Source organism: Saimiri boliviensis, chromosome X, assembly GCF_048565385.1.
Source record: "Saimiri boliviensis isolate mSaiBol1 chromosome X, mSaiBol1.pri, whole genome shotgun sequence".
In the NCBI taxonomy this organism is placed as follows: Eukaryota; Metazoa; Chordata; class Mammalia; order Primates; family Cebidae; genus Saimiri; species Saimiri boliviensis.
In genome coordinates, this window is record NC_133470.1 from 68,254,404 (window position 1) to 68,280,115 (window position 25,712).

General features: G+C 36.3%; 1 protein-coding gene across 2 annotated transcripts in view; it reads right to left on the reverse strand.

The window, feature by feature from the left end:
• BRWD3 (bromodomain and WD repeat domain containing 3) overlaps positions 1-25,712 on the reverse strand; it is a 134,925-nt gene that overhangs the window by 14,267 nt on the left and 94,946 nt on the right. For both annotated transcript variants that reach the window (XM_003936828.4, XM_074391860.1), the window contains 15 exons: positions 25,356-25,432; positions 22,586-22,754; positions 21,091-21,204; positions 16,139-16,246; positions 10,653-10,777; positions 9,852-9,934; positions 7,020-7,131; positions 6,193-6,254; positions 5,620-5,775; positions 4,857-4,977; positions 3,791-3,916; positions 3,595-3,673; positions 1,888-1,944; positions 727-867; positions 236-310 (listed from right to left, as the gene is read on the reverse strand). In XM_003936828.4, coding sequence (XP_003936877.2) covers positions 236-310; positions 727-867; positions 1,888-1,944; positions 3,595-3,673; positions 3,791-3,916; positions 4,857-4,977; positions 5,620-5,775; positions 6,193-6,254; positions 7,020-7,131; positions 9,852-9,934; positions 10,653-10,777; positions 16,139-16,246; positions 21,091-21,204; positions 22,586-22,754; positions 25,356-25,432 — 1,605 coding nt within the window. The remainder of the gene's footprint in view (positions 1-235; positions 311-726; positions 868-1,887; positions 1,945-3,594; positions 3,674-3,790; positions 3,917-4,856; positions 4,978-5,619; positions 5,776-6,192; positions 6,255-7,019; positions 7,132-9,851; positions 9,935-10,652; positions 10,778-16,138; positions 16,247-21,090; positions 21,205-22,585; positions 22,755-25,355; positions 25,433-25,712) is intronic.

Sequence of the window (25,712 nt, forward strand, 5' to 3'; positions counted from 1 at the left end):
TTTCGAATCTACATAGAAAAGTAAACATTTACAAGGAGGATACAAAGAAAAATCTTGAGAACACATGTTGATTCAAAATGAGGAACAACAAAAAAGAAATTACTAAAAAATCAAAAGTAAAAAGGGAATCGAGTTAGAAAGGAGTTTTAACAAATTATAAAAGGTTGATGTACAGTATAGAGAGTTTAGAAAGTAGAAACAATCAGTATGTCTTTTAAGAGACTACCAAGCCTACCTCAGAAAGCGATGAATCTTGTTGTCTTTCTGGAACAACAGACTCTGAGGATTCTCCCTCTTGCTCCTGATGACCCTATTAGGATAAAGAGCATATATTGGTTTCCAGACAACTATAACAAAATATCATGACATGTAATACAATTATGACTTAAGTCTCAAAGATCCATACACTGGAATTATGTTTTTATTGGCTGTACTTTAAGGTGAAGAAATTGTACATTCACCGTTCTCCTTTGCTATGAAAAACACAGACTAAACTGATTTCACCCAAACTCCCTACAAGCAAACAAATGTATAATCTACACACTAAAGACATAACGGCATCTTTTTTTAAAAGATCACACTAATCACACTACTACTTTCACAACCAAAAGATTAGAAAAAAGAAAGGAAAGCAGGGAGCAAGAAAATTGCTCTTAACTCGATTTTAACATGGACATTTATGGGAAATTATCATACTGGCAATTATTTAAACAACTGTATGCTTACTGGGTAAGAAAGAGGATCGGATGGTTGTCGAAATGGCTCTGAGTCTTCACGTTCATAAATGAGGCTCAACAGTTCTTTGCATTGTTTTTTCCAAGCATCAGGATTACACTTTAAAGACTGTCTTCTACCTCGGCATTTGACCTATAGATTTTCATAGAATTATATCTGAAAGATCTTTCTTTAACTCTATTGATTTTTCTCAAGAATCCCTAATGTTAACATATCTATCTGTATAAAATAGGGTAGCTGCTATTTTAGTTTCTTAGTTTAAATTAGACATTGTTTTCCCTGGCAAAAATGATGAGCTAAAAAACCTAGACACTGTATTCATGGAAATGGCAAGAATTCTAGTACTCAAATCTGAACTGCAAATAAAGTACAGAGGAATAATGCTTCTTTCCTCTACAAGATCAAGCTATAGTGCCTTACTACTTGCTGGTAGTTAAGTATACTTGACAATGGCATCATATTTTTCTCAAAACAACACTTTAATTTTTTTTCCCTGGAAATCCTTTGTGGTCATGATAAACTCTGTTCTGTACCATTGGATGTCTTTTGTTATGATCTCTTTCAGTATTACAAAATATGTTGTTCCTTATATAAAATAACTCTAATTATTATAGAGGGGAAATCTGCACAAAAGAGTTAACATAGCAGGCCAGGGCTTGCTTGCAAGGTTGGCCGTTGGCTGGCATTTGGGAACTTGGCATTTGAATGGCTTCCTAAATTATTTAGAAAATTTGCTGCACCTAGACAGTATAAAACAATGTGATTTGTGCTGAATATGTAATTTCCTTCTGGGAATCCAGAATCTTAGTGTGCACTAGTCAGAGGGTATCTACATAATCAGCCCCCAATAAAATCTTTGGGAACTGAATCTCTAATCACACATATGCTAGAAAGAGTGTGATATGTGAAGATATTAATAGCATAAGGAAGCCTGTACATAAATTTCTCCAGACTCTGCCTGTGTCTTTTTCTCCATGACTCAACTGGGTACCCTTACTGTATCACTGTAATAAATCTTATCAATGAGCATACCTAATATACTTACTTACAAGAATCCTTCTAGCAATTCTTCAAATATGGGGTTGGTCTTAGGAATCACTGACATAGGAAACCTGAAAACGTATCTCCTCGGCACTTCATTTATTTACTCACCCTTCTTCCAGATGAAGTACCAGGACCATCTGAATCTAAATCAACCATTTCTGTATCCTAGATTAAAAGGGAAGAGTGGAAAAAAATGTTGTGACATTCGAAGTCATATAAATTAGATGGACATTTACAAATAAGTGGGAAATATAATCACAGTTAACTTTTCCTCATTTGATCAAGTAGAACAAAAGCTGGAGGAAGACTCATGTGAAACAGTCCCAATATACAGTATACAAGCTGGAAAATATACTGGAAGAAGAAGAATTAAACAAGGTTTCTCTTTAAATAAGAATTGGGAAAACAGGGAAACAGTGTAGTGGTTGGTGTTTGCTAAAATTGCACCTAAATAAGTGTTAGTATTTTTTAAAAATCTTATTCTACATGATATGCTCATTTAATATACAATTATTAATTATTCATGATTAATCTATTGTCATTTCAAGAAACAGATCACATAAAATATGCATTTACATTTTCCTATAGTAAAGCGATCTATTTCAGTTAAGTATCTCTCTAAGGGATATTTTTTTAATATGAAGAATCAAGACCCAAGCACCACTAGTGATAGTGAAACACTGGGTAATACGTAGCAGAAAATAAAAAGTAGCTCATGAGATATTGGTACTCCTTTCTAACAAAATGAAACTGTTGAATTATATTTTTACTTAAGTTTTCTATGTTAGCCCTAATAGTGCTACTCTGAGGTGAAATTCTTGCTACATCAAATTCCCTAGCTAAAATACATTTATATGAAAGGTCAGAGAAAATATAAGGAAGATATAAGAAAATACAAAAAATATTAGTGATATATTTTTCTCAGGTTTCAAGAAACTATATCTTATTGGGATATCATGTTTCCTTTATTATGTAAATAATATTTAACTGCAATGATTTTTCTTAGACACATTTTCATGAAAAAATTTTTATAAAAACAGCATTAGAGATTTACCATTCTGGAGAGCAACAGTATAAATAATATAAACATGCAAAACATCTCATGTCACTGCAACACAATCTAGCACATGTGAGTCACTCATCCCTGGGATGAATTGTTTTCTAGTAAAGACTTGTGAATTATCACTTTCTAATATTGTTCCAACATCTATTTTGGTTTTTGTTTCTATCATAATCTCCAGCCAAATATGGCTTTGTGTAAATTAGAAACATAGATGCGTAGAGAAATCAAGAACACAAAGGTCTGCTAAGTACGACTTCCATTTCATTCAGAAAAGACTGGTTTATTTTTATAAATTTTTAGAAAGGAAATCAAGTAACAATTTCATGAAACTACCAAAAATTTAGACTTTTAAACCAGAAACTTTAAAACACTTTAATATCTTCTATACACCATATAGAAAATAAAATCCGTATTGAAATTTCCATCAACTAAACATTCTTTTAAAATATTGAGCACCTGTCTTATTTCTAACATGACGGAAAATAAAGTGTTGATTTCTCATCACTTAAACCCACTATGTCAAATATGATGACTGGCCACCTGTCTCTGACTAAACCCTGTAATATTATTTTTTTTTGTTATATGCCATCTAAGTACACTTTAAATAGTTTAATATTAAAAGATGCCAGTATTCAACCAGCTTTCAAAACTCTGTATTGCTGTTCATGGTCAATTACAACATTTAGACATAATTCTGTACTTCAAATAAGAGAAAAGTAATTCATTCCTACTAATCATGCTGTGATTCTTACCTCCTCTGCATCAGTACTGTTTCGTTCTTCTGCTTTAACTTTATTATAAGTATCCAGTATATCAGTACAGCTCTGATCCCTAAGAACCAAAATAAGCCATTTCAATAACTTCAGCAATTTTTACAACTAATTTTAAAAAAAATAATTTTTTAAAAACCTTAAGTTAGATTCTCTGGAAGCTTAAACTGCTTCTTACCCAATAAATCGAAGTAAGACATCAGTTACAATTTTAGCTGCTTTAACTATAGGACTGTCTGGCTCATTGAAAGTCCTGGCATTATGCTCAATGTAGCGTACCTCCCACATTAATGCTGATATTCTTCTGTGAAAGGAAAAAATACTCTGTTAGCCTTAGCTGATATATTTAAAGTATATTTTAGGAATATACAATATAGAACAAATATGTACTTAATCAGAGTGTGTCCAAAGTGTTCCAATATGTAAATAACTCAATATATTTGACTGGTGAGCACTAAAAAGACACGATATAGTTATAGTATTTAAAGCACAAGCAGGGTTTTTGAACCACTAGAATGTATATACAAAACTTCAAATAGAACTAACCTAGGACATTATGGGTGAAGGACAAGGTCAAAAGAATGTTTAGTTTTCAGGGGAAGAGCCAAGAAGAGCAAGGGAAAAAAAAAACAGATTCTAAAAAATGAAAGATTTTTATCTAATTACTTTTATAATATATAGTATCAAATCAACATAATATATATAATAAAAATACAACCAGTTCTCAATTGCAAAGGCAGATTAACCAGTCATGGAATATTGTGGTCAGTAGGAGACTTGGATGGAAGAGGAACCAAGAGGTGCCCTCTACAGCCTTCCCATAATCATCTCCCATCCCAACCAAAACAAAGGGAAAAAAATTACTTGGCTCCTTTCCTGTATGTATTTCAGAACTGGTAACTAAATTTAATTAACTGCAACCAAATTCTCCAACAGAGGATTTAGACATGCTCCGAATCTGTAGCACGTTAATCATGATGAATCCACAAACCACTTAAATTGCCTTTAATAAACTGAAGTTAAACGTAGATTTGTTTTGCACACCATTTGCGCTACCTATATTTTCCTCTCAGCCTTTCTTCTCTATCCCCTTTCTACTCTGCAAGAGTGAGAATCTACTAAATAAAGGGAAATTAGTGTTCTAAATTTTTAAAGGAAATTTTGGTGTGGGTCTTCTGCAGGATCATATGAAAATGCAGATCTCAAAAAGGAAAGCAAAAGCCAAGTGATAAAAACAAACAGACCTGTAAAAGCGATTTTCAAGTCTCCGCCTGATGGTATTGAGGTCAGTTGGATAAGCAACTACAGTACAATACAAAGGGTAGGCACTGAGATCCACTGGAACAGCAAAAGGGCTGGCAAAATCTACAAAATTATCAAAATCAAATACGGTGGCTATAAAGGACATTAACATCTGATGGTAACAAACACTTATTCATATGTAAACAAGAAGGGAGGGTGATATACTACATTTCTAAAACCATGAGGATTCCATTACACAAACAGAATGTTATTCTTTATATTTGGACATCATATCTATGAATCATGCATGATACACTGGTTCAAATCAGGTAAAACAAAATTAGAGGAGCACTGGGTTTAACTTCAGATTTCTGTCTTTCCTAGATAAATGCCAAACTTCTCAAGTGACATATTTTAGAAAATTTAACTATTCATGCTGCTAAAATACATTACTTATCCACTGTCCTTACCAAGAAACCCATCCAAAGTAAGCCTCAGGAAATAGCTAGAGAATCAAAGTGATTCAAAAAGGAAAAAGACACTTACATTACTACATTCACTCTTATCCTTTGCTGAAAAAATTATCAGTTATTAATTTGGCCAAGCATATAAAACTGTTAATATTAAAACTAGAATCACTGCGCTTCTTGAGTTAAAAGTGAAGTGTAGAGTGAGAAACTGCATATTCTTTTGTAGAACTTAAAAATTCTGCTGATTTTCCTAGCTCCCTTGCATGCTCCTAAATGTTTTTGACATTTGTCATACCCAGGGAAAGAAGGTGGTTGATGCCCTGAATAACCCGTTCACATTCTTCATCTCTGGAATGAGCACCCCACTCTCCTTCCTGGGGTTTGTATAGCAAAGCAGTCAATTCTTCCTGGGAGACAGGAACACCAGCACCAACTTCATCTGGAAAGGCAGCTAGATATAGTATTTTAAGAAAATCAGAAAAAATTAGTTTCCAATATCATGTGATTGCCACTTTACTTTTAAAGAATTATAATTTTTTTTTTTTTTTTTTTTTTTTGAGACGGAGTTTCGCTCTTGTTACCCAGGCTGGAGTGCAATGGCGCAATCTCGGCTCACTGCAACCTCCGCCTCCTGGGTTCAGGCAATTCTCCTGCCTCAGCCTCCTAAGTAGCTGGGATTACAGGCACGCGCCACCATGCCCAGCTGATTTTTTGTATTTTTAGTAGAGACGGGGTTTCACCATGTTGACCAGGATGGTCTCGATCTCTTGACCTCGTGATCCACCCGCCTCGGCCTCCCAAAGTGCTGGGATTGCAGGCTTGAGCCACCGCGCCCGGCCCTATAATTCATTTTTAAAAGGGTACTTACTTCCTTCTGGAATTGGCTCCATATCCCAGGGGCTCATCTTTTCTCTCTCATTATTGTCCCAGCTATTAAAAAATAACAACATGCAAATCAAATTAATCACATAGCACTTCCTTTCATATACTACCATAATTTTACATGAATTCCTGGAGGTGAAATCTGAAAAAGGGCAACACGGTTGTCTTGAAAGTACAACTCTGGTTACATAAAGATAATAATAAACCTCTAACAGAGAAAACATGGTCTATCACTATGAAACATAGAGGGCAGAAAGCCTACTCTTAGTCAATATGAAGACTTAAAAGTCAATCCTCATACAAGAAACATTTCTTCTATCACTCTTGAGAGGATTCATTCATTAGCAATCTTACAACTCTGGAATTTCAAGAAGAAGTAAATATTGTAAACAAATAGTACTTCCAAGCATGATGCAACCACTTCTGCATAGAATTCATATGACTAAGTACTAATATTCATTGCTATACTCCAGCAACAACAATTACTTTAGTTAGTAAATTAGTTTTCGTATTTTCCATTAAAAAATAGTTGCCAATTCTTGTCCAAAGTAGAAATAGTTAATAGAAAACACAGATACCAAAAGAGGTAGAAATAAAGTGCTCAGTTATTTGTTTTAGTCAAAGGAAAAAAAGAACTTTGCTTTGACTCAAAGAAAGAACTGAGCACTTTACCATACAATTTTTTCTTTGCAAGTATAGGTATTGTGAGACTAGGTAAGTCAGATAAAAGGTATTACTCTTAGTGGAGGTTATTAAAATGCCACCTACTATTACAGTATTATGTTAGGCACAAAAGATCATAAACATACTTACTGAACACTGTAACACTGGAAAGAACTATCAGGATACTCCGGTTGAAAAGGCTGCTGACTCTCCACAGTCCCAAACCACCAGGCATCATCTATTATACTGCGGAATCTATCACCTATAATGTTTTAAAATTATTAAAAAGATGCTCTTGAGAATATTAGCTCTGTTACCACTCTAAATTACTACTCTTTCTTGACTACAGAAGTAGCATTATATCTAGCATTATCAGAAGTTTCCAGCTAGGTTTCTGAGATAAATCATTATTTTACATTTCAACTTCTTCATGTATTTTGATTTCCAAGTGGTAGAAATTTTTCTGAAATAAATTACATATGACAACATCTTCTTAAATAAATGCTACCAAGCATAATTTAACTTTTTTCAATTACTTAGCATCATCACTAGGCATACTCCTTATTGTAGTACATAAATGCAGTTGATTCTTCTGTCTTGCTTTCAGCTTTCTTTAAAAATCTTTTCATACTAGTTTTTATACTACAGATCTTCCTCTAAACCAAGGAAGATGTAGGAAAGTTTGGAACTTCTTAGAGATTTGTTGAATGGTTTTGACCAAAACGCTAATAGTCATATGGACAATGAAGTCCAGGCTGAGGTGGTCTCAGATGGAGATCAGGAACTTATAAGCAGCAAGGCACTCAAGGGGTGACTTGGCTGCTGCAAAAAGTATTCAGTTTTATATATTTACAAAGATATGATTTTGAATTAGAACTTATCTTTAAAAGGGAAGCAGAGCATTAAAGTTCAGAAAAATTGCAGCTTGATGATGGACATGGCAGAAAAGAAAAACCCATTTTTTGAGAAGAAATTCAAGTCAGCTGCAGAAATTTGCATAACTAGGAGCCAAATGTTAAGTGCCAAGGAAATGAAGAAAATGTATCCAGGGCATGTCAGAGATCTTCGAGGCAGCCCCTTCTATCACAAGCCCAGGTGTCTAGAAGGAAAAAATGGTTTCTTGGGGTTGCCTGGCTACTCTGTGCACACTTGGAACTTGGTGCCCTGTTTGCCAGCTGCTCCAGCTCCAGTCATGACTAAAAGGGGCCAAGGTACAGCTCAGGTCATTGTTTCAAAGGGAGCAAGCACCCAACTTTGGTGGCTTACACATGGTGTTGGAACTGCAGGTCCACAGAAGTCAAGAATTGAAGTTTGAGAACCTCCACCTAGATTTTGGAGGATATACGGAAATGCCTGGATATTTAAGTAAGAAGTCTGCTGCTGGGGTAGTGCCCTCATGAAGAATCTCTGCTAGGGCAGTGGGGAAGGGAAATGTTGAGCTAGAGCCCCCATACAGAGTCAGAGTCCCCACTGGGGCACTGCCTAGTGAAACTGTGAGAAGAGGGTAACCATCCTCCACACCTCAGAATGGCAGATCCACAGACAGCATACATTGTGAGTCTGGAAAAGCTGCAGACACTCAACGCCAGCCCGTGAAAGCAGCTGGGAAAGGGTATATACTCTGCAAAGTTACAGGGGTGGAGCTGCCCAAAACCATGGGAAACCACCTCTTGCATCAGTGTGACCTGGATGTGAGACATGGAGTTAAAGGAGATCATTTGGGAGCTTTAAAATTTGACTGCCCTGCTGGATTTTGGACTTGCGTGGAGCCTTCAATCCCTAAGTTTTGGACAATTTCTCCCATTTGGAATGGATGTATTTATCCAATACCTGTACCCCTCATTTTATCTACCAAGTGACAAACTTTGGCTTTTACAGACTCATAGGCAGAAGTGATTTGTCTTGTCTCAGATGATACTTTGGACACGAACTTTTGACTTAATGCTGCAATGAGTTAAGACGTTGGGGGTCTGTTGGGAAGGCATGATTGGTTTTGAAATGTGAGGACATGAGATTTGGGAGGGGCCACGGGCAGAACGAAATGGCTAGGCTCTGTGGCCCCACCAAAACCTCATCTCAAAATCTAATCCCCTCACACTGAGGGAGGGATCTGGTGGGAGTGGATCGGATTATGGGGGCAGTTTCCCTCATGCTGTTCTTGCAATGGTGAATGGGTTTTCACAAGATCTGATGGTTTAAAAGTGTGGCTCTTCCCCTTCTAACTCTCTAACTCCTACAGCCATATGAAGAAGATCCTTGCTTCCCCTTTGCCGTCTGCCATGATTGTAAGTTTCCTAAGGTGTCCCAAGCCATGTGAAACTGTGAAATCAATTAAATGGTTTTTTCTTTACAAATTACTCAGTCTGAGGTAGTATCTTCATAGACATGTGAAAATGAACTAATATACATGGCTATAATTAGATTTTTGAAATTCAGGCACAAGTAATTAAGTGTGCAAAAAAGGCAACAGTTTAAAAATCCTTATGTTCTGTATTGCATTGTTATACAATAGAGCTATAAGCAAATTTCTTTAACTCTTAAATTTTTTTCCTTTACATTATTGTTATACTGCATTTTGTAATCAAAAATGAAAGAAGGGTAAAAGAACAAAAGAGGGTGGGAGGGTGACAGGGAGGGAAACAAGGATGGAGTAAGAAAAAAAGGAAACAAATCACAATCAGTAATGATCTGTTTTAGAAGACAAGTGTAAAGTGCTCTATTTTAGGGCAGCTGATGAGAATTTTGTTTATATTCCTTTTTGTATATTAATAGAGTAGGTATTTACAGGAGGTTTAGAGACTATATGCCACACACAATGTGCCTAAAAAATAACTAAAAGGAAATTTTAACTTAGTTTTTCTAGTTTCTCTCACAGCTTTTTTCAGCTAAATGTAAGCTAGTTTTTTTCTGTTAAATCACAGTTTAAAAGTTACTTACTGTACATAAGCTTAACAGTTAATAAAACAACAATTCTATACTTACCAATCTGCCAGTTCCTCTCTTTGGCTTCATTATAAAACTGATGTAGCACAAGAAAGTCAATGACATCTGGCATGTCATGATACCTATACAGAAGAAAAAGCACATATGAATCAATATAGAGATATAACAATATATGCTACTAAATGCCCAAGACTATATGTTTAATGTAGACCCATTAAGAAAATTTTGCAAACCTCACAGTCCCTAGAAATGCCTTTACTTAAACACCATCTTCTCTGATCTGTTTGGGAGTACCCTGCCTACTGTCACATTACTTTAAAAATAAAAAGATGCCAATACAGGTTAATAAAGCTTAATATGAGGTATTTTATCTTAAGAAGTATGAATGTTCTTTAATCTCCTTACATTTAAAACTCAACTGCATGTAAAGAGCCATTGACTTATTATTCTTATTAACAGAAATAAAAGCAACTGACATGTTTCAAACGTTCTGTTAGGGAATTATAAAAGTTTGTCTTTGATTCCTCCCAACAATCTTTAGGAAGAGATTAGCATTTCAATTTTACAAATGAAGAAATAAATGCAGAGGTTAAGTAACTTGCTTATGAATCTATCTAACTATCTATAACATAAATACATACATACACACATACATGCACACATGCGTATAAATAAAATGGAGAAACTAAGAATTAAACTCTGGTCTTTATAATTCTAAACTCTGTAGTAAAGAATGCTACCGTGTTTTCTCTACTATTGAGCCCTGTACTCTGTAAAATATAAGACAGGTATTAAAATACACACACTCAAACAGAGAGACCCAGAGATAGAACTACTCACTTAATGGAAAAAGATTCTCCAGTCATTTTGCCTGAAATTGGGTCCAGAAATGCAAGCTTCAAGCAGCATAGTGTAGGTGGGCCAACTTCATATTTGATTCCTACAATCTTAACAAACTCTTGCTCCTATTCATGAGAATACCAATAAATTATTACTTTCAATATAAATAATCTCAACATTTGCATAATATTTCATTATTCAATAATTCAATAATATCTGAACGCTCTCTAAATGCCAGGCACTACATTAAATGTTAAAGGTAATAGCAGGTTGTAGTTAGTACAAGGCTCTAAACCAAGGATGAACAGCCACATCACCTGGGAAAATATTTCAAATTTAATATTCTGAAATCCTATATAGAATCGAGTTCTATGTTTGGGGTATAGCTCAGTAACATATCTGTTTTGGAAAAAACTCCCTAGTGCAGTATGGTGCTCTGGTTAAAAATCACTCCCCTAGCAATGCAATCTTAAAAAGGTATTAAAAACCTCTTTTATGCCAATAATTGTACTTAACAACAGAGACAGGAAAAAATAAGTAAAGAAAATAACAAACAGCCAACCAATATTTCATTTAAGTCTGTGAGATACTATGCAAATACTGAAGAGTAATTTACTTCCAATTATGTAGTCACTTTCAGAGTAGGTGTAATATGATACTGAGAAAAATGTATGTTCTGTAGACCTAGGGTGGAGAATTCTATAAATATTCTCTGAGTTTACTTATTCCAGGTCTAAATTCAAATCATAGATATCCCTATTAATTTTCTATCTGATTGATCTGTCAAATATTAACAATGCGATCTCAAAATCTCCCACTATTACTGTGTGGGAGTCCAAATCTCTTTATAAGTCAGTAAGAACTTATGTATCTGAGTACTCCTATATTGGGTACATATCTATTTATGATCATTAATTCCTGTTGTTGCATGATCCTTTTACCATTATATGTCCTTCTTTGTTTCTTTTGGTCTTTGTTTCTATTAAAGTCTATTTTGTCGGAGACAAAAGTTACAACTCCTGTTTTTTTTCTCTCTCCATTTAATTGGTAAATCTTCCTCCATCCCTTTATTTTGAGTCTTTGTGTGTCATTATGAGTTAGATCTGAATACAATGTACCAATAGATTTTGACTTTTTATTCCATTTACCTGTCTGTGTCTTTAATTGGGGCATTTAATCCACTTAAATTTAGGATTAATATTAATATTTGTAAGTTCAATATTGTAATTTAATGCTAGCTGGCTATTTTTCCCATTAGTTGATGTAAATTCTTCATTATGGAGATACTCTTTATGTTTTGGTAAATTTTTGGGATGACTGATACTGGTTGTTCCTTTCTGTTTGTAGTGCTTCTTTCAGAAGCTCTTGTAAAGCAGGCCTGGTGGTGATGAAATCTCTGAGTTATTCTTTGTTCGTGAAAATTTTTATTTTTCCTTCATTTATGAAGTTTAGTTTGGCTGGATATGAGATTCTGGGTTGAAAATTCTTTTCTTTAAGGATATTGAATATTGACCCCCACTCTCTTCTAGATTGTAGGGTTTCTGCTGAGAGGTCTGCTCTAAGTCTGATAGGCTTCCCTTGATGGGTAACCTGACCTTTCTCTCTAGCTGCCCTCAGAATTTTCTCCTTTATTTCAAACCCTAGTAAATCTAGCAATTATGTGTCTTGGAGTTGCTCTACTTGAGGAATATCTTTGTGGTGTTCTCTGGATTACTTGGAGTTGAATATTGTCCTGCCTTACTAAGTTAGGAAAGTTTTCCTGAATAACATCCTGAAGAATATTTTCCAACTTGAATTCATTCTCTTCATGACATTCAGGTACACCTATCAATCGTAACTTAGGTCTTTTCACATAGTCCCATATTTCTTGGAGGCTTTGCTCATTCCTTTTTACTCTTTCTTCTCAAATCTTGTCTTCTCGTTTCATTTCATTAAGTTGATCTTCGACCTCTGATATCCTTTCCTCTGCTTGATCAATTTGACTGCTAAACCTGTGCATACTTTGTGACATTCTCGTATTGTGTTCTTCAGTTCCATTAATTCACTTATATTCCTCTCTAAATTGTCTATTCTTGTTAGCATTTCGTCAAACCTTTTTTCAAGTTTCTTAGTTTCTTTACATTGGGCTAGAACATGTTCTTTTACCTCACAAAAGTTCCTTATTATCCACCTTCTGAAGCCTAAATCTGTTAATGGAATACACTTGTTCTCCATCAGGCCTTGTTCCCTTGATGATGAGGAACTGTGATCCCCTGTAGAAGGAGAGACATTCTGATTCTGGGTATTCTCAACCTTTTCACGCGGGTTTCTTTTTTTTTTTTTTTTTTGAGACAGAGTTTCGCTCTTGTTGCCCAGTCTAGAGTGCAATGGCGCGATCTCGGCTCACCACAACCTCCGCCTCCTGGGTTCAGGCAATTCTCCTGCCTCAGCCTCCTGAGTAGCTGGGATTACAGGCACACGCCACCATGCCCACCTAATTTTTAGTATTTTTAGTAGAGACGGGGTTTCACCATGTTGACCAGGATGGTCTCGATCTCTTGACCTCGTGATCCACCCGCCTCGGCCTCCCAAAGTGCTGGGATTACAGGCTTGAGCCACCGCGCCCGGCTCAGCTTGCCAACTTTTAAATTAGGCCTCTGAGTGGACATCGAACTTGTTGAGTCCCAGCGCCAAAATCTGAGCAACCCATCGCGCCAGCTAAAACAGCAGCATTATGATTCCTGGTGCTTTTCTGCTTGGGAATCTCCAGTCTGGCTTCCCTCTTGAATCCCTTTTTCAAACAGGTAAATGGGTGACTCTGCCTTCCCGGAGCTCCAAACTTCTATCAAAAGGGGACCCAGTCCTGTTTACTCTGCACCGAGAACCACTGCAACGAAGCACCGGCAAAACCACCACACTGGCCACAAGGGTCCCGCTGGAGACCCATGGGGCTCCTCCACTGGGAATCTCCTAGGTGGGCAACAAAAATTCATCTGAAAGTGTGGAGTCCTCTCTTTCTGTGCACTTTCTCTGGGAACTACAATCCTGACCTGCTAGTAATCGGCCATCTTGGATCTCTCCTATCCCCCTCTTAACCTTCCTTCCTTTGGAGTCCCCTTTGTCTATCATTTCCATCTTAATGTCCATTCATACCAACTGTTTAGCATCCATTTGTAAGAGAGGGCATGTGGTATTTGATTTTCTGTTTTTGTGTCATTTTACTTACGATAATGGCCTCCAGCTCCATCTATGTTGCTGCAAAAGCCATGATCTCATTTTTTATACCTATGTAGTATTTCATGATATATATGTACATTTTCTTTATCCAGTCCACTACGGACAGGCATCTAGGTTGATTCCATGTCTTTGTTATTGTGAATAGTGCTGTAATGAACATATGTGTGCATGTGTCTTCATGGTAGAACAATTTATATTCCTTATGTAAATAACCAGTAATGGAATTTGGGTAGTTCTATTAAATTTCTGAGAAATTTCCGGACTGCTTTCCACAGTGGCTGAACTAATTCACATTCCCATCAGTAGCATATAAGCATTCCCCTTTCTCCACCACCTCACAACCATCTGTTTTTATTTTTTAATAATGGCCATTCTTACTGGTGTGAGATGGTATTTCATCATGGTTTTGATTTGCATTTCCCTAATGATTAGTGATGTTTTAGCATTTTTTCATGTTTGTTGGCCGCTTATGCGTTTTCTTTTAATAAGTGTCTGTTAATGTCCTTTACCCATTTTTTTAGTAAGATTTTTTTTTTTTTTTTTTTTGCTTAAGTTCCTTGTAGATTCTGGATATGATCTTACAACAATCACACACATTTACTGATTGTTAGTCCCATTTAACAGATGGCAAAACTGATCTTCATGGGTATAGGGTCCTGCTTAAAGTTATATACTAGGATAGAGCAGAGCCAGAATTGGAACCCAGGGCTTACTCCAAAGCCCAAGCTCTTAGACCACATATAAGCTACTCCTACAATTTCCTGGAACCACAAGGTTAGGATAAAAAGTAAAAACTTGGCCAGGCACATTGGCTCACGCCTGTAATCCCAGCACTTTGGGAGGCTGAGATGGGCAGATCCCCCAAGGTCAGGAGTTCGAGACCAGCCTGGCCAACATGGTAAAACCTCGTCTCTACTAAAAATACAACAATTAGCCAGGTGTGGTGGTGGGCACCTGTAATTCCAGCTACTCAGGAGGCTGAGGCAGGAGAATGTCTTGAACCTGAGAGGTGGAGGTTGCAGTGAGCCAAGATCACACCACCACACTCCAGCCTCGGCAACAGAGTAAGACTCTGTCTCAAAAAAAAAAAAAAAGAAAGAAAGAAATCACATGTTTTATTCAATCCTCTGATTTTAAAAAAAGATTCAACTTTCACCTGATGCAGAATAGATGGTAGCTGTCCCTTCCAGGAGATGATTAATAAACATTTTTACAAACATCTAAACCAATCTTTATTTTAATAAATATACATATTATCAGCAGGGCGTGGTGGCTCACACCTGTAATCCCAGCTATTTGGGAGACCGAGTCTGGTGGATTACTTTGAGGTCAAGAGTTCAAGACTAGCCTGGCCAACATGGCAAATCCCCATCTCTAATAAAAATACAAAAACTAGCCAGGCGTGGTGGTGTGCACCTTTAATTCCAGCTATTCGGGAGGCTGAAGCAGGGAAATCACTTGAACCCAGGAGGTGGAGGTTGCAGTGAGCCGAGATTGGTCTACTGCACTCCAGCCTGGGCAATAGAGCAAGACTCAGTCTCAGGAAGGAAAAAAAAAAGAATTATCACACAACCTTTCACTTACCTGGGAAACCACTGTAAAATGGCCCTTTACTCTCTTTTTCAGAAAAACAAAATAAAATATACATAAACCTAGGCAGAAATGATGGTGTAGGTATACCTATGACTGTCTGTTTATGTGTGTGTATGCATATATATACACACACACACACACACACACACACACACACATATATAAGTAGAAATGAATGAAATGATATATTTATTGACAGAAAATCATTGTCCATAAAAAATGGAGCCACCTGGATATTATATATGTAGCTACATGGGTATTATATTGAAACAGCTATTTTACAAAACACAAGTTTCCGGGCTTCTTGTGATTTATCATATTTAATATATACCAAAGCTGTAAGAACCTTGAGAGTGTTTACAGTTTACACACTCAGTTTATAGAGCCACCAGAATGTACAAAATTGCTGATTAGAGAAAATATCCACACAGGGGAACTCCTGCTTTGCTCTAATTATGAAGTTGTATAGATTAGACAATAGAAAATAGCATACAAATTTTGAGAAACATATAAAATGCGATCCATAATATTCAGTTCTACAAGAGTATAGTGCATCATTTTATCTTAGATACACAATTAACAGTGAAATATGCATGAAACTGAGGAAAAAATCATGGGTAAGCAAGGTAATTCCAAAGCTACTTCAATTGCATAGCTTATGAATTTGGCAAACTTACCCTGAGATCCATTTTGTTCCATGGCTGTTTTTGTAAATTAACACTGTATATTTTTGATTTCCTTACAGCCCGAACATAAGCTTCATGTCCTTGCCTAAAATAGATAAGCTAAAACAGAAAACATAAGGTATTAAACAGCGGCATCTATAACTCTGTATGTTCAACATACATTCCTACAAACATCCTCTTCTGTTTGCAGAAAAAATAATTGTAACATTGAAAGACTTTATACAATAAAGGTTTCAAACGATGTTAATTCAGTACTCATGCCTATGTAGCCCTGTGCTCAGTACTACATCATATAAGCACAGCAAACACAGTCTGTCCCTTCAATCAGTTTTATGAGTGTGCTGAAGAAGCAGATTCATGGAAAATGTACACAGAACTGGTCATGTTTTAAAGTATAAGTGGCCCTCCACATCCACAGGTTCTGCATTAACAAATCTAATCAAATACAGGTTGAAAATATTTGGAAATATCCATATATATATATAATGTGATCCATAATATTCAGTTCTACAAGAGTATAGTACATCATTTTATTTTGGATACATAATCAACTGTGAAATATGCATGAAACTGAGGAAAAAAACTATGGGTAAGCAACATAATTCCAATTTTACTACTTTATATATATAATTATATTATTTTTACTACTTTACAAAGGAAAATTTTACTTTACTTTGTAAAGTAGTAAAAATAAGGCCGGGCACGGTGGCTCAAGCCTGTAATCCCAGCACTTTGGGAGGCCAAGGCGGGTGGATCACGAGGTCGAGAGATCGAGACCATCCTGGTCAACATGGTGAAACCCCGTCTCTACTCAAAATACAAAAAAACTAGCTGGGCGTGGTGGCGCGTGCCTGTAATCCCAGCTACTCAGGAGGCTGAGGCAGGAGAATTGCCTGAGCCCAGGAGGCGGAGGTTGCGGTGAGCCGAGATCGCGCCATTGCACTCCAGCCTGGGTAACAAGGGTGAAACTCCGTCTCAAAAAAAAAAAAAAAAAAATACGAACAAGTAGTAAAAATAATATAATTATATATATAAAGTAGTAAAATTGGAATTATTATATATTATAGATAATAATTTTTATATATATATAAAGTAGTAAAAATAATACAATTAGACCAGGCATGGTGGCCCATGCCTTTAATCCTAGCACTTTGAGAGGTCAAGGTGGATGGATCACCTGAGGCCAGGGGTTCAAGACTAGTCTGACCAGCATGGCAAAACCCTGTCTCTAATAAAAATACAAAAACTAGCCAGGTGTGGTGGTATATGCCTGTAATCCCAGCTACTCGGAGGCTGAGGCAGGAGAATAACTTGAACCTGGGAGGTGGAGGTTGCAGTGAGCCAAGATTGCACCATTGCACTCCAGCCTGAGCAACAAGAGCAAAATTCCATCTCAAAAAATAAAAAAATTAAATAATAACAATGAAAATACAAATAAAAAAACCAATATAGTATAACAACAATCAATATAGCATTTATATTGTAATTTGGTATCATAAGTAATCTAAAGATAATTTAAAGTATACAGGATGATGTACATAGGTTATATGCAAATACTATGCCTTTTATATAATGTTCTTGTAGATTCTGTTATTTGCAAGGGTTCCTGGAGCCAACTCTGTGTGGATACCGAAGGACAACTATACCATATCTCAAATTATAACTGGTATTCTAACTATCAACATTTTAATATTCAGCCTACACATTTCATATAAACACTACAAATCACAGGTTACTAAATGGAGTAATTTCAAGACAAATTAAAAGCTGCCTGTTACAAGAGTTCATGTCATAACTGTCATAGAAGAAAAATGAATTCAATTACTTAATTCTTCAGCTCTTTAAGCCACCATTTATTATCATTTTCAGCATTTATTACAAAAAGTTTCTTTTCCTGAAGTTTAAAAGTAGTGATAGAGGCCAGACGCAGTGGCTCACACCTGTAATCCTAGCACTTTGGGAGGCTGAGGCGGGCAGATAACCTGAGATTAGACTGGCCAACATGCTGAAACCCTGTCTCTACTAAAAATAGAAAAATTAGTCAGGTATGATGGCACACGCCTGTAATCTCAGCTACTCAGGAAGCTGAGGCAGGAGAATCGCTTGAACTAAGGAGGCAGAGGTTTTGGTGAGCTGAGATAGTGCCACTGCACTCCAGTCTGGTGGGCAGAGTGAGACTACATCAAAAACAAAAAGTAGTGATAGAGATAAGTAAATAGAAGTAAGTAACAAAAATACCATATTATGAGATTTCTAAAATACATTAGCATACTCTACCAATCAATGCTAAGTCAGAATTTCTAACAGCTAAAACTTTGAGCAGAAAATGAAAAAGGTTTAAACTTAGTAAATCAAATAATTCTAAGGGTTAAAAACCAATAATACACATGTAATTAAGATATCCTTTATTATATATTCATTCCTGAACCCAACAAATACTGATCATTGAACATCTATGCATAGGCACTAGATGCTGTGATAAGGCATAAAAATATTTCCCTCTAGGATATGAACACACATGTAGACATGTAACTATAATGCACGGTAGAATATATTATACATCAGAAGATAAAAGTAATTTAGATAGAAAAGCTTATGAGGACAGAGGAGCTGGCCAATGAAAAACCAGAATAACATCCTGGAAAAGTTGGTATTTGAATTAGACCTTGAAAATTATAATTTTAAGAAGCAATGATCTGTGGGTAGGGATATCTAGGTAAGACAATGAAGGTTTAATATTAAGATGAAGTAAAAAGTAATGTTGCCATTAAGAAATCAATTATATAGGGCCGGGCGCGGTGGCTCAAGCCTATAATCCCAGCACTTTGGGAGGCCGAGGCGGGTGGATCACAAGGTCAAGAGATTGAGACCATCCTGGTCAACATGGTGAAACCCCGTCTCTACTAAAGGTGCAAAAAATTAGCTGGGTATGGTGGCGCGTGCCTGTAATCCCAGCTACTCAGGAGGCTGAGGCAGGAGAATTGCCTGAACCCGGGAGGCGGAGGTTGCGGTGAGCCGAGATCGCGCCATTGCACTCCAGCCTGGGTAACAAGAGAGAAACTCTGTCTCCCAAAAAAAAAAAAAAAAAAAAAGAAATCAATTATATAAAAAGTATATGTTTGCCTTTATAATTTCTTTAAAAACATTCTCTACATATTCACTGTCTGATTTATAAACATCTTCCTCATAGCCTGAAGAACTGTCTTCACCTGATACATATTAGTCTTGAAGCATATAAGGATGTAGTAAGTTTAACAACATAGAGGAAAAGGAATTCCACCAAAGAATGGAGGAAAATGTTCCTACAGAAAGGAGTCTCATCAGATCTTAGAGTGTACAGATCCCTATTTAGTTCTATAGTTTTCTAAGATAACTCAACATTACTCCTCTTCTGCCTCCAGAAAATAAAATAAGCAATAATATAAGAAATAGTTAATTAAGATATGCCAGTAAAATTTTACAAGTTCTCTGTTTTTAAGTACAGGATTCATCAGAAAATATTTACTAATAACATAACTCGGCAAACAAGTATTACTCAAAAGTCCAAAACCTAAAAGAAAACATCAGAAGAAACATTTAAAAGTATCTAAAGATAATCAGCGAGTAATAGCTTATTTGTTAGTCTATTGGATAGTTACTCTGATATAAGATCTCTACAACAGGCAATCACAGAAAAGTTTGGTGAAATTTTCATTGTTCCCAAAATGTTTAGAGTCTACTTGCAAGGTTTTGCTCCTTCTTATGTTGCAGTGACAGTATTACATTTCTACTATCAGTCTTTTTTTTTTTTTTTTTTTTTTTTGAGACAGAGTTTCGCTCTTGTTACCCAGGCTGGAGTTCAATGGCGCGATCTCGGCTCACCACAACCTCCACCTCCTGGGTTCCAGCAATTCTCCTGCCTCAGCCTCCTGAGTAGCTGGGATTACAGGCACGTGCCACCATGCCCAGCTAATGTTTTGTATTTTTAGTAGAGACGGGGTTTCACCATGTTGACCAGGATGGTCTCGATCTCTTGACCTCGTGATCCACCCGCCTCGGCCTCCCAAAGTGCTGGGATTACAGGCTTGAGCCACCGCGCCCGGTCTCTATCAGTCTTAATAACTGTGTAAAAACACTGAATCAATAACAAATTAATTAGTATATCAGAGACTATAAAAGCCAAAAAGAGTTCTAATGTTCCTATGTTAGCTGACTGGCCAAAAATAAATATGGCTATACTAGTCAATCACAGACTCAGAAAGAAAGCCCTGTTTGCAAAATTACATTCCCCTACTCATTTAAAGGAGTAAATAACTTCTTGTATACTACTTGTTACCCAGGCTGGAGTGCAATGGCGCGATCTCGGCTCACTGCAACCTCCGCCTCCTGGGTTCAAGCAATTCTCCTGCCTCAGCCTCCTGAGTAGCTAGGACTACAGGCGTGGGCCACCATGCCCAGCAAATTTTCGTATTTTTAGTAGAGACGGGGTTTCACCATGTTGACCAGTATGGTTTTGATCTCTTGACCTCGTGATCCACCCGCCTCGGCCTCTCAAAGTGGCGTGAGCCACCGCGCCCGGCCTTTTTGCATGCTTTCTATCAGGTTGAACTTTATTTTAAAAAACAATACCGGATGTGAATGAGGACTCAAAATACCACTCAATTCTACTAAGTGGTATTTTGGATTAAAATAAAGCCAATTATTTGCATGACTTCACAAGGTGATCAATTTATCTCAATATTCAATGAGCATCTAATACACTGAAGCTACTGTGCCAGGCCCTACAAAGGATACAAAGATTAATACGATTCAGTCACCTTCCGCAAGAAATATATAATTGAGCAGAGCAGCTAAGACACTGTATGTATCATTATAATACAATTAGGAATATAAATATCCTAAGACTGATTAAAGTTAGTGCTCTTGAGGCTCCACAGAAAAATGTTGTAACAGGTAGCAATTACCTCATCTCCCATTTGCGGGACAAATGGGGAACGTCGGGGTATAGTATCCAAGATCCACTGAGGGGCAAACCATTCTTCATTAGGCTCACCTGCCATAGAAACCAGCCCTCCTTTCTAAAACATAAATATGTGAACATTTTATGTATAAAACACAGCTCTCCAATACATAAAACACATGAAAACAAGTAGGTAGAGAAGATTAAAAATTTCAGGTTACAATGAACCTAGAGTATATAAATTAGAACAATTTTGCTTTATTACATACAACTTTGTGCCAGTAAAAAAATTAGGTTGCAAAATTTTAACTGACAGGTAATAAAGTGACACTATATACGACCTAAAAACCATAACTTTTACATATGTCTCTTGACTACCACATGAATTCAAATGCAATAAGAATAAGTTTTTGCCAATAAAATAGTGATAATCAAGAAAACAATTATGTCTACTAAAGCAAAAGACTACAGAATATGTCTATAATCAATTTTGAAACTAAAATTAAAACAACTACGTAAATCAAGTCTTTAAATCACCTGAATGAATTTACAGTGAGGAAAAGAAACTGCCATTAGGATGAAATAAAAACATAACGGTAAGCCAGGCACAGTGGTACACACCAGTACTCCCAGCTAACCAGGAGGCTGAGGTGGGAGGATTGCTTGAGCCTCAGTTTGAGTCTGCAGTGTGCTCTAATGATGACTGTGAATAGCCACTGCACTCCACTCTGGGCAACATAACAAGACCCCACCTCTTTAATAAAAACACCAAAAAATATAGTGGAATTGAAGGACAATCCTATACAATTTATCATACTCTTCCATGTTACAAGTTAAAAAATGGTAAAAATGAGGACTCAAAATATCACATGACAAGAATAATAATGTTGTCTGATAAAGGTGACAATAATCATTTTTTAAGACAGTAGTTTATGGCCGGGCGCGGTGGCTCAAGCCTGTAACCCCAGCACTTTTGGAGGCCGAGGCGGGTGGATCACGAGGTCGAGAGATCGAGACCATCCTGGTCAACATGGTGAAACCCCGTCTCTACTAAAAATACAAAAAATTAGCTGGGCATGGTGGCACATGCCTGTAATCCCAGCTACTCAGGAGGCTGAGGCAGGAGAATTGCCTGAGCCCAGGAGGCGGAGGTTGCGGTGAGCCGAGATCGCGCCATTGCACTCCAGCCTGGGTAACAAGAGCGAAACTCCGTCTCAAAAAAAAAAAAAAAAGACAGTAGTTTATTTTAGGACATTGCTACATTTTAACACGATTGTGACTATGTTTGAATAACAAATTATAATGAAACATTCTAGCCTCTACCTTTGTTAACAAAATTTTCAAAAGTTCTTTACATTTTGAAGTCAAACTACTTTTACTTACTTTCTCAGATGAAATATTATTTCTAGAGAAAAGTCAATTTTACTATTAAATGTTAAAGTATCAAAGAAAAAAATCAAATAAATAACAAAAACAAAATAACCTATAAAGTTACAGACCTTCTTTCTAGTCTGCTTAGGTTTCTTTTGTCTTTCTTCTAAGGACTTCAAATTCTCTTCATCAGAGCTGCTGCATATTTTTCGTGTTGTTTGTCTGGTTTGTCTTTTTGGGGGTTGTAAATTTATTCCAGCATCTGCTGTCCAATCAGAATATTCACTTGATGAATCACTGTAAATAAATCAAAATTATGAATACCTAAGTATAGAAAAGGAGTAGTTTTACTTAATAATTGAAAGATCATTCTGTAATCAAAAAGCATTATAAATGACATGGCTAGATTCTGTTCTAACTTAAGAGAAAAAAATATCGGCTGGATGTGGAGGCTCACACCTGCGATCCCAGCACTTTGGAAGGCCAAGGGAGGCAGATCATAAGGTCAGGGGTTCAAGACCAGAGACTAGTCTGGTCAATGTGGTGAAATTCCATCTCTACTAAAAATACAAAAATTAGCTGGGTGTGGTGGCACATGCCTGTAGTCCCAAACTACTCAGGAAACTGAGGTGGGAGAATTGTTTGAACCTGGGAAGTGGAAGTTGCAGTGAGCCGAGATGGCACCATTGCTCTCCAGCATGGGTGAGAGTGAGAATCTGTCTCAAAAAAGAAAAAAAAAAAATCTATATAGTGAGACTCTGTCTCAAAAAAAAAAAAAAATCTACATAAAATTTTGATAATTATATAATTATATAATGAAATGCTTCTTGGATTTATCCAAGGATCGTAACCATATTATAATTATAATGCTTAGTTTCCTATAACAGGAATTAAAATCCCTGTCCAAAATCCCAAATCTTTTTAATAAAGAAATTCTTATTCTTAGAAATGCTTAAATGGAATTATTTTAAAACTGAAATAAATACATATACAGTCATAGGTCACTTAACAAAGGAGATACTTTCAGAGAAATGCATCATTAGGTAATTTTGTCACTGTGTGAACATCATATAGAGTATAATAACACAAACCTAGACAGTGTAGCCTACTACACACCTAGTCTATATAGTAGAGCCTATTGCTCCGAGGCTACAAATTTGTACAGCATGTGACTGTACTGAATACTGTTGGCAATTTTAACACAATGTTAAACATTTGTGGATCTCAACATATCTACACATAGAAAAGGTATAGTAAAAATATGGTGTAAAAGATTTCAAAAAATGTATACCTACATAGGGCACTTAACATGAATGGAGTTCATAGGACTGAATGTTGCTATGGGTGAATCACAGTGAATGATAGTGAGTGAATGCGAAGACCTAACATTACTGTATACTACTGAAGACTTTACAAACACTACACTTAAGTTATGTAAAATTTTTTAAAAGTATTTTTCTTTCTTCAACAAGAAATTAATCTTAGCTTACTGTAACATTTTTATTTTATACCTTTTAGCTTTTTTTGAGACTTTTACACTCAAAACACAAACACATTGTACAGCCATATAATTTTTTTTCTTTCTTGTTTTTATTTTTTTTTGTGAGACAGAATTTTGCTCTCGTCGCCCAGGCTGGAGTTCAATGGCACAATCTTGGCTCACTGCAACCTCAACCTCGTGGGTTCAAGCAATTCTCCTGCCTTAGCCTCCTGAATAGCTGGCATTACAGGTGTCCGCTACCATGCTAGGCTAATTCTTATATTTTTTCATAGAGATGGGGTTTTACCATGTTGGCCAGGCTTGTCTTGAACTCCTGATCTTAGGTGATCTGTCCACCTCGGCCTCCCAAAGTGCTAGGGTTACAGACATGAGCCATAGTGCGGGGCAATTTTTTTTTCTTTATAACCGTACTCTGTAAGGTATTTTCTATTTTCAAAGTTTAAACATTTTTTCATATTTTAAAACTTTGTTTAAAAACTAAGACACAAACATTAGCCTGAGCCTACAGAGAGTTGAGATCAGCGGTATTACTGTCTTCGACTTCCACATAGTTTCCTCTTCCACTGGAAGGTATTTGGAGACAATAACACACGGAGATTTTATCTCTGATGATAATAATGCCTCCTTTTGGAATATCTCCTGGAGGATCTGTCTGAGGCTATTTTACGTTAATAATTTATTACAAATAGGACGAGTACACTCTAAAATAACAATAAAAAGTATAGCAAAAACAGCATACTGGTGTGTACCTGTACACCCTGCTACTCAGGAGGCTGAGGTGGGAGGACTGCTTGAGCCCAGGAGTTTAAGGCATGCCTGGGCAACATAGCCAGACACCATCTTTAAAAGAATAAAAAATGAAATGAAGAAAAATATAATATAAAAGTACAGCATAGTAAATGGAAAAACTAGTAACACAGTTGTTGATTATTAAGTACTATATACTGTACATAAATGTATATGCAAAACTTTTCTATGACTGGCAGTGCAGCAGGTTGATTTACACCAGCATCCCTACAAACACATGAATAATGCTTTGTGCGACAGTATTACAATGGCTATGATGTCACCAGGTGATAGAAATTTTTCAGCTTCATTACAACCTTGTGAGACGACCAACATAATGCACTCCGTCACTGACTGAAACATCATGCAGAGGGCAAGTATAATTGCCAAGATGTAGAATCTTGGATTTAAAAATAAGTTTATTTTATAGATTAATAAACTAAAAGGCTCACAATGACATCAGAAAGATATTGGGAGAGCCAGCATCACAACAGGTCTTTAAGTTTCCAGCAGGTACCTTTTCTACTATAAAACACCATTTTAATTCTGGTATTGCCAAATTCCTACAAGAACATAAAACTATTCAATAATTTTGGCCAAATTAAAACTACCTGGAAGAACTTTCACTTTGCCATTCCACAACAGGATCCTCTACCGAAGCATCACTTGTGCCAACAGTTTCATCTTCCTACAACAAAGAGCAAACAATTAAGATATATGGTTATTACCAGCTAATGTATTTCTAATTAAAAAACCACTACTGTTTTATAGCATTTTTTAAATTCTGCCCTCAAAAAATGTTCTCCTTAAAATGCACATAAGTATTGTTCTAAGTATATCTGTAACTCACAACTAAGTCTACAAGGCATTTCTAAATTTCTGGCTTCATTATCTTATTGATGTAAAACATCTTTTTATGATTTCAAAGACTCAATTGATTTCTTAAGTCCAAATACAACCCTCTTAAA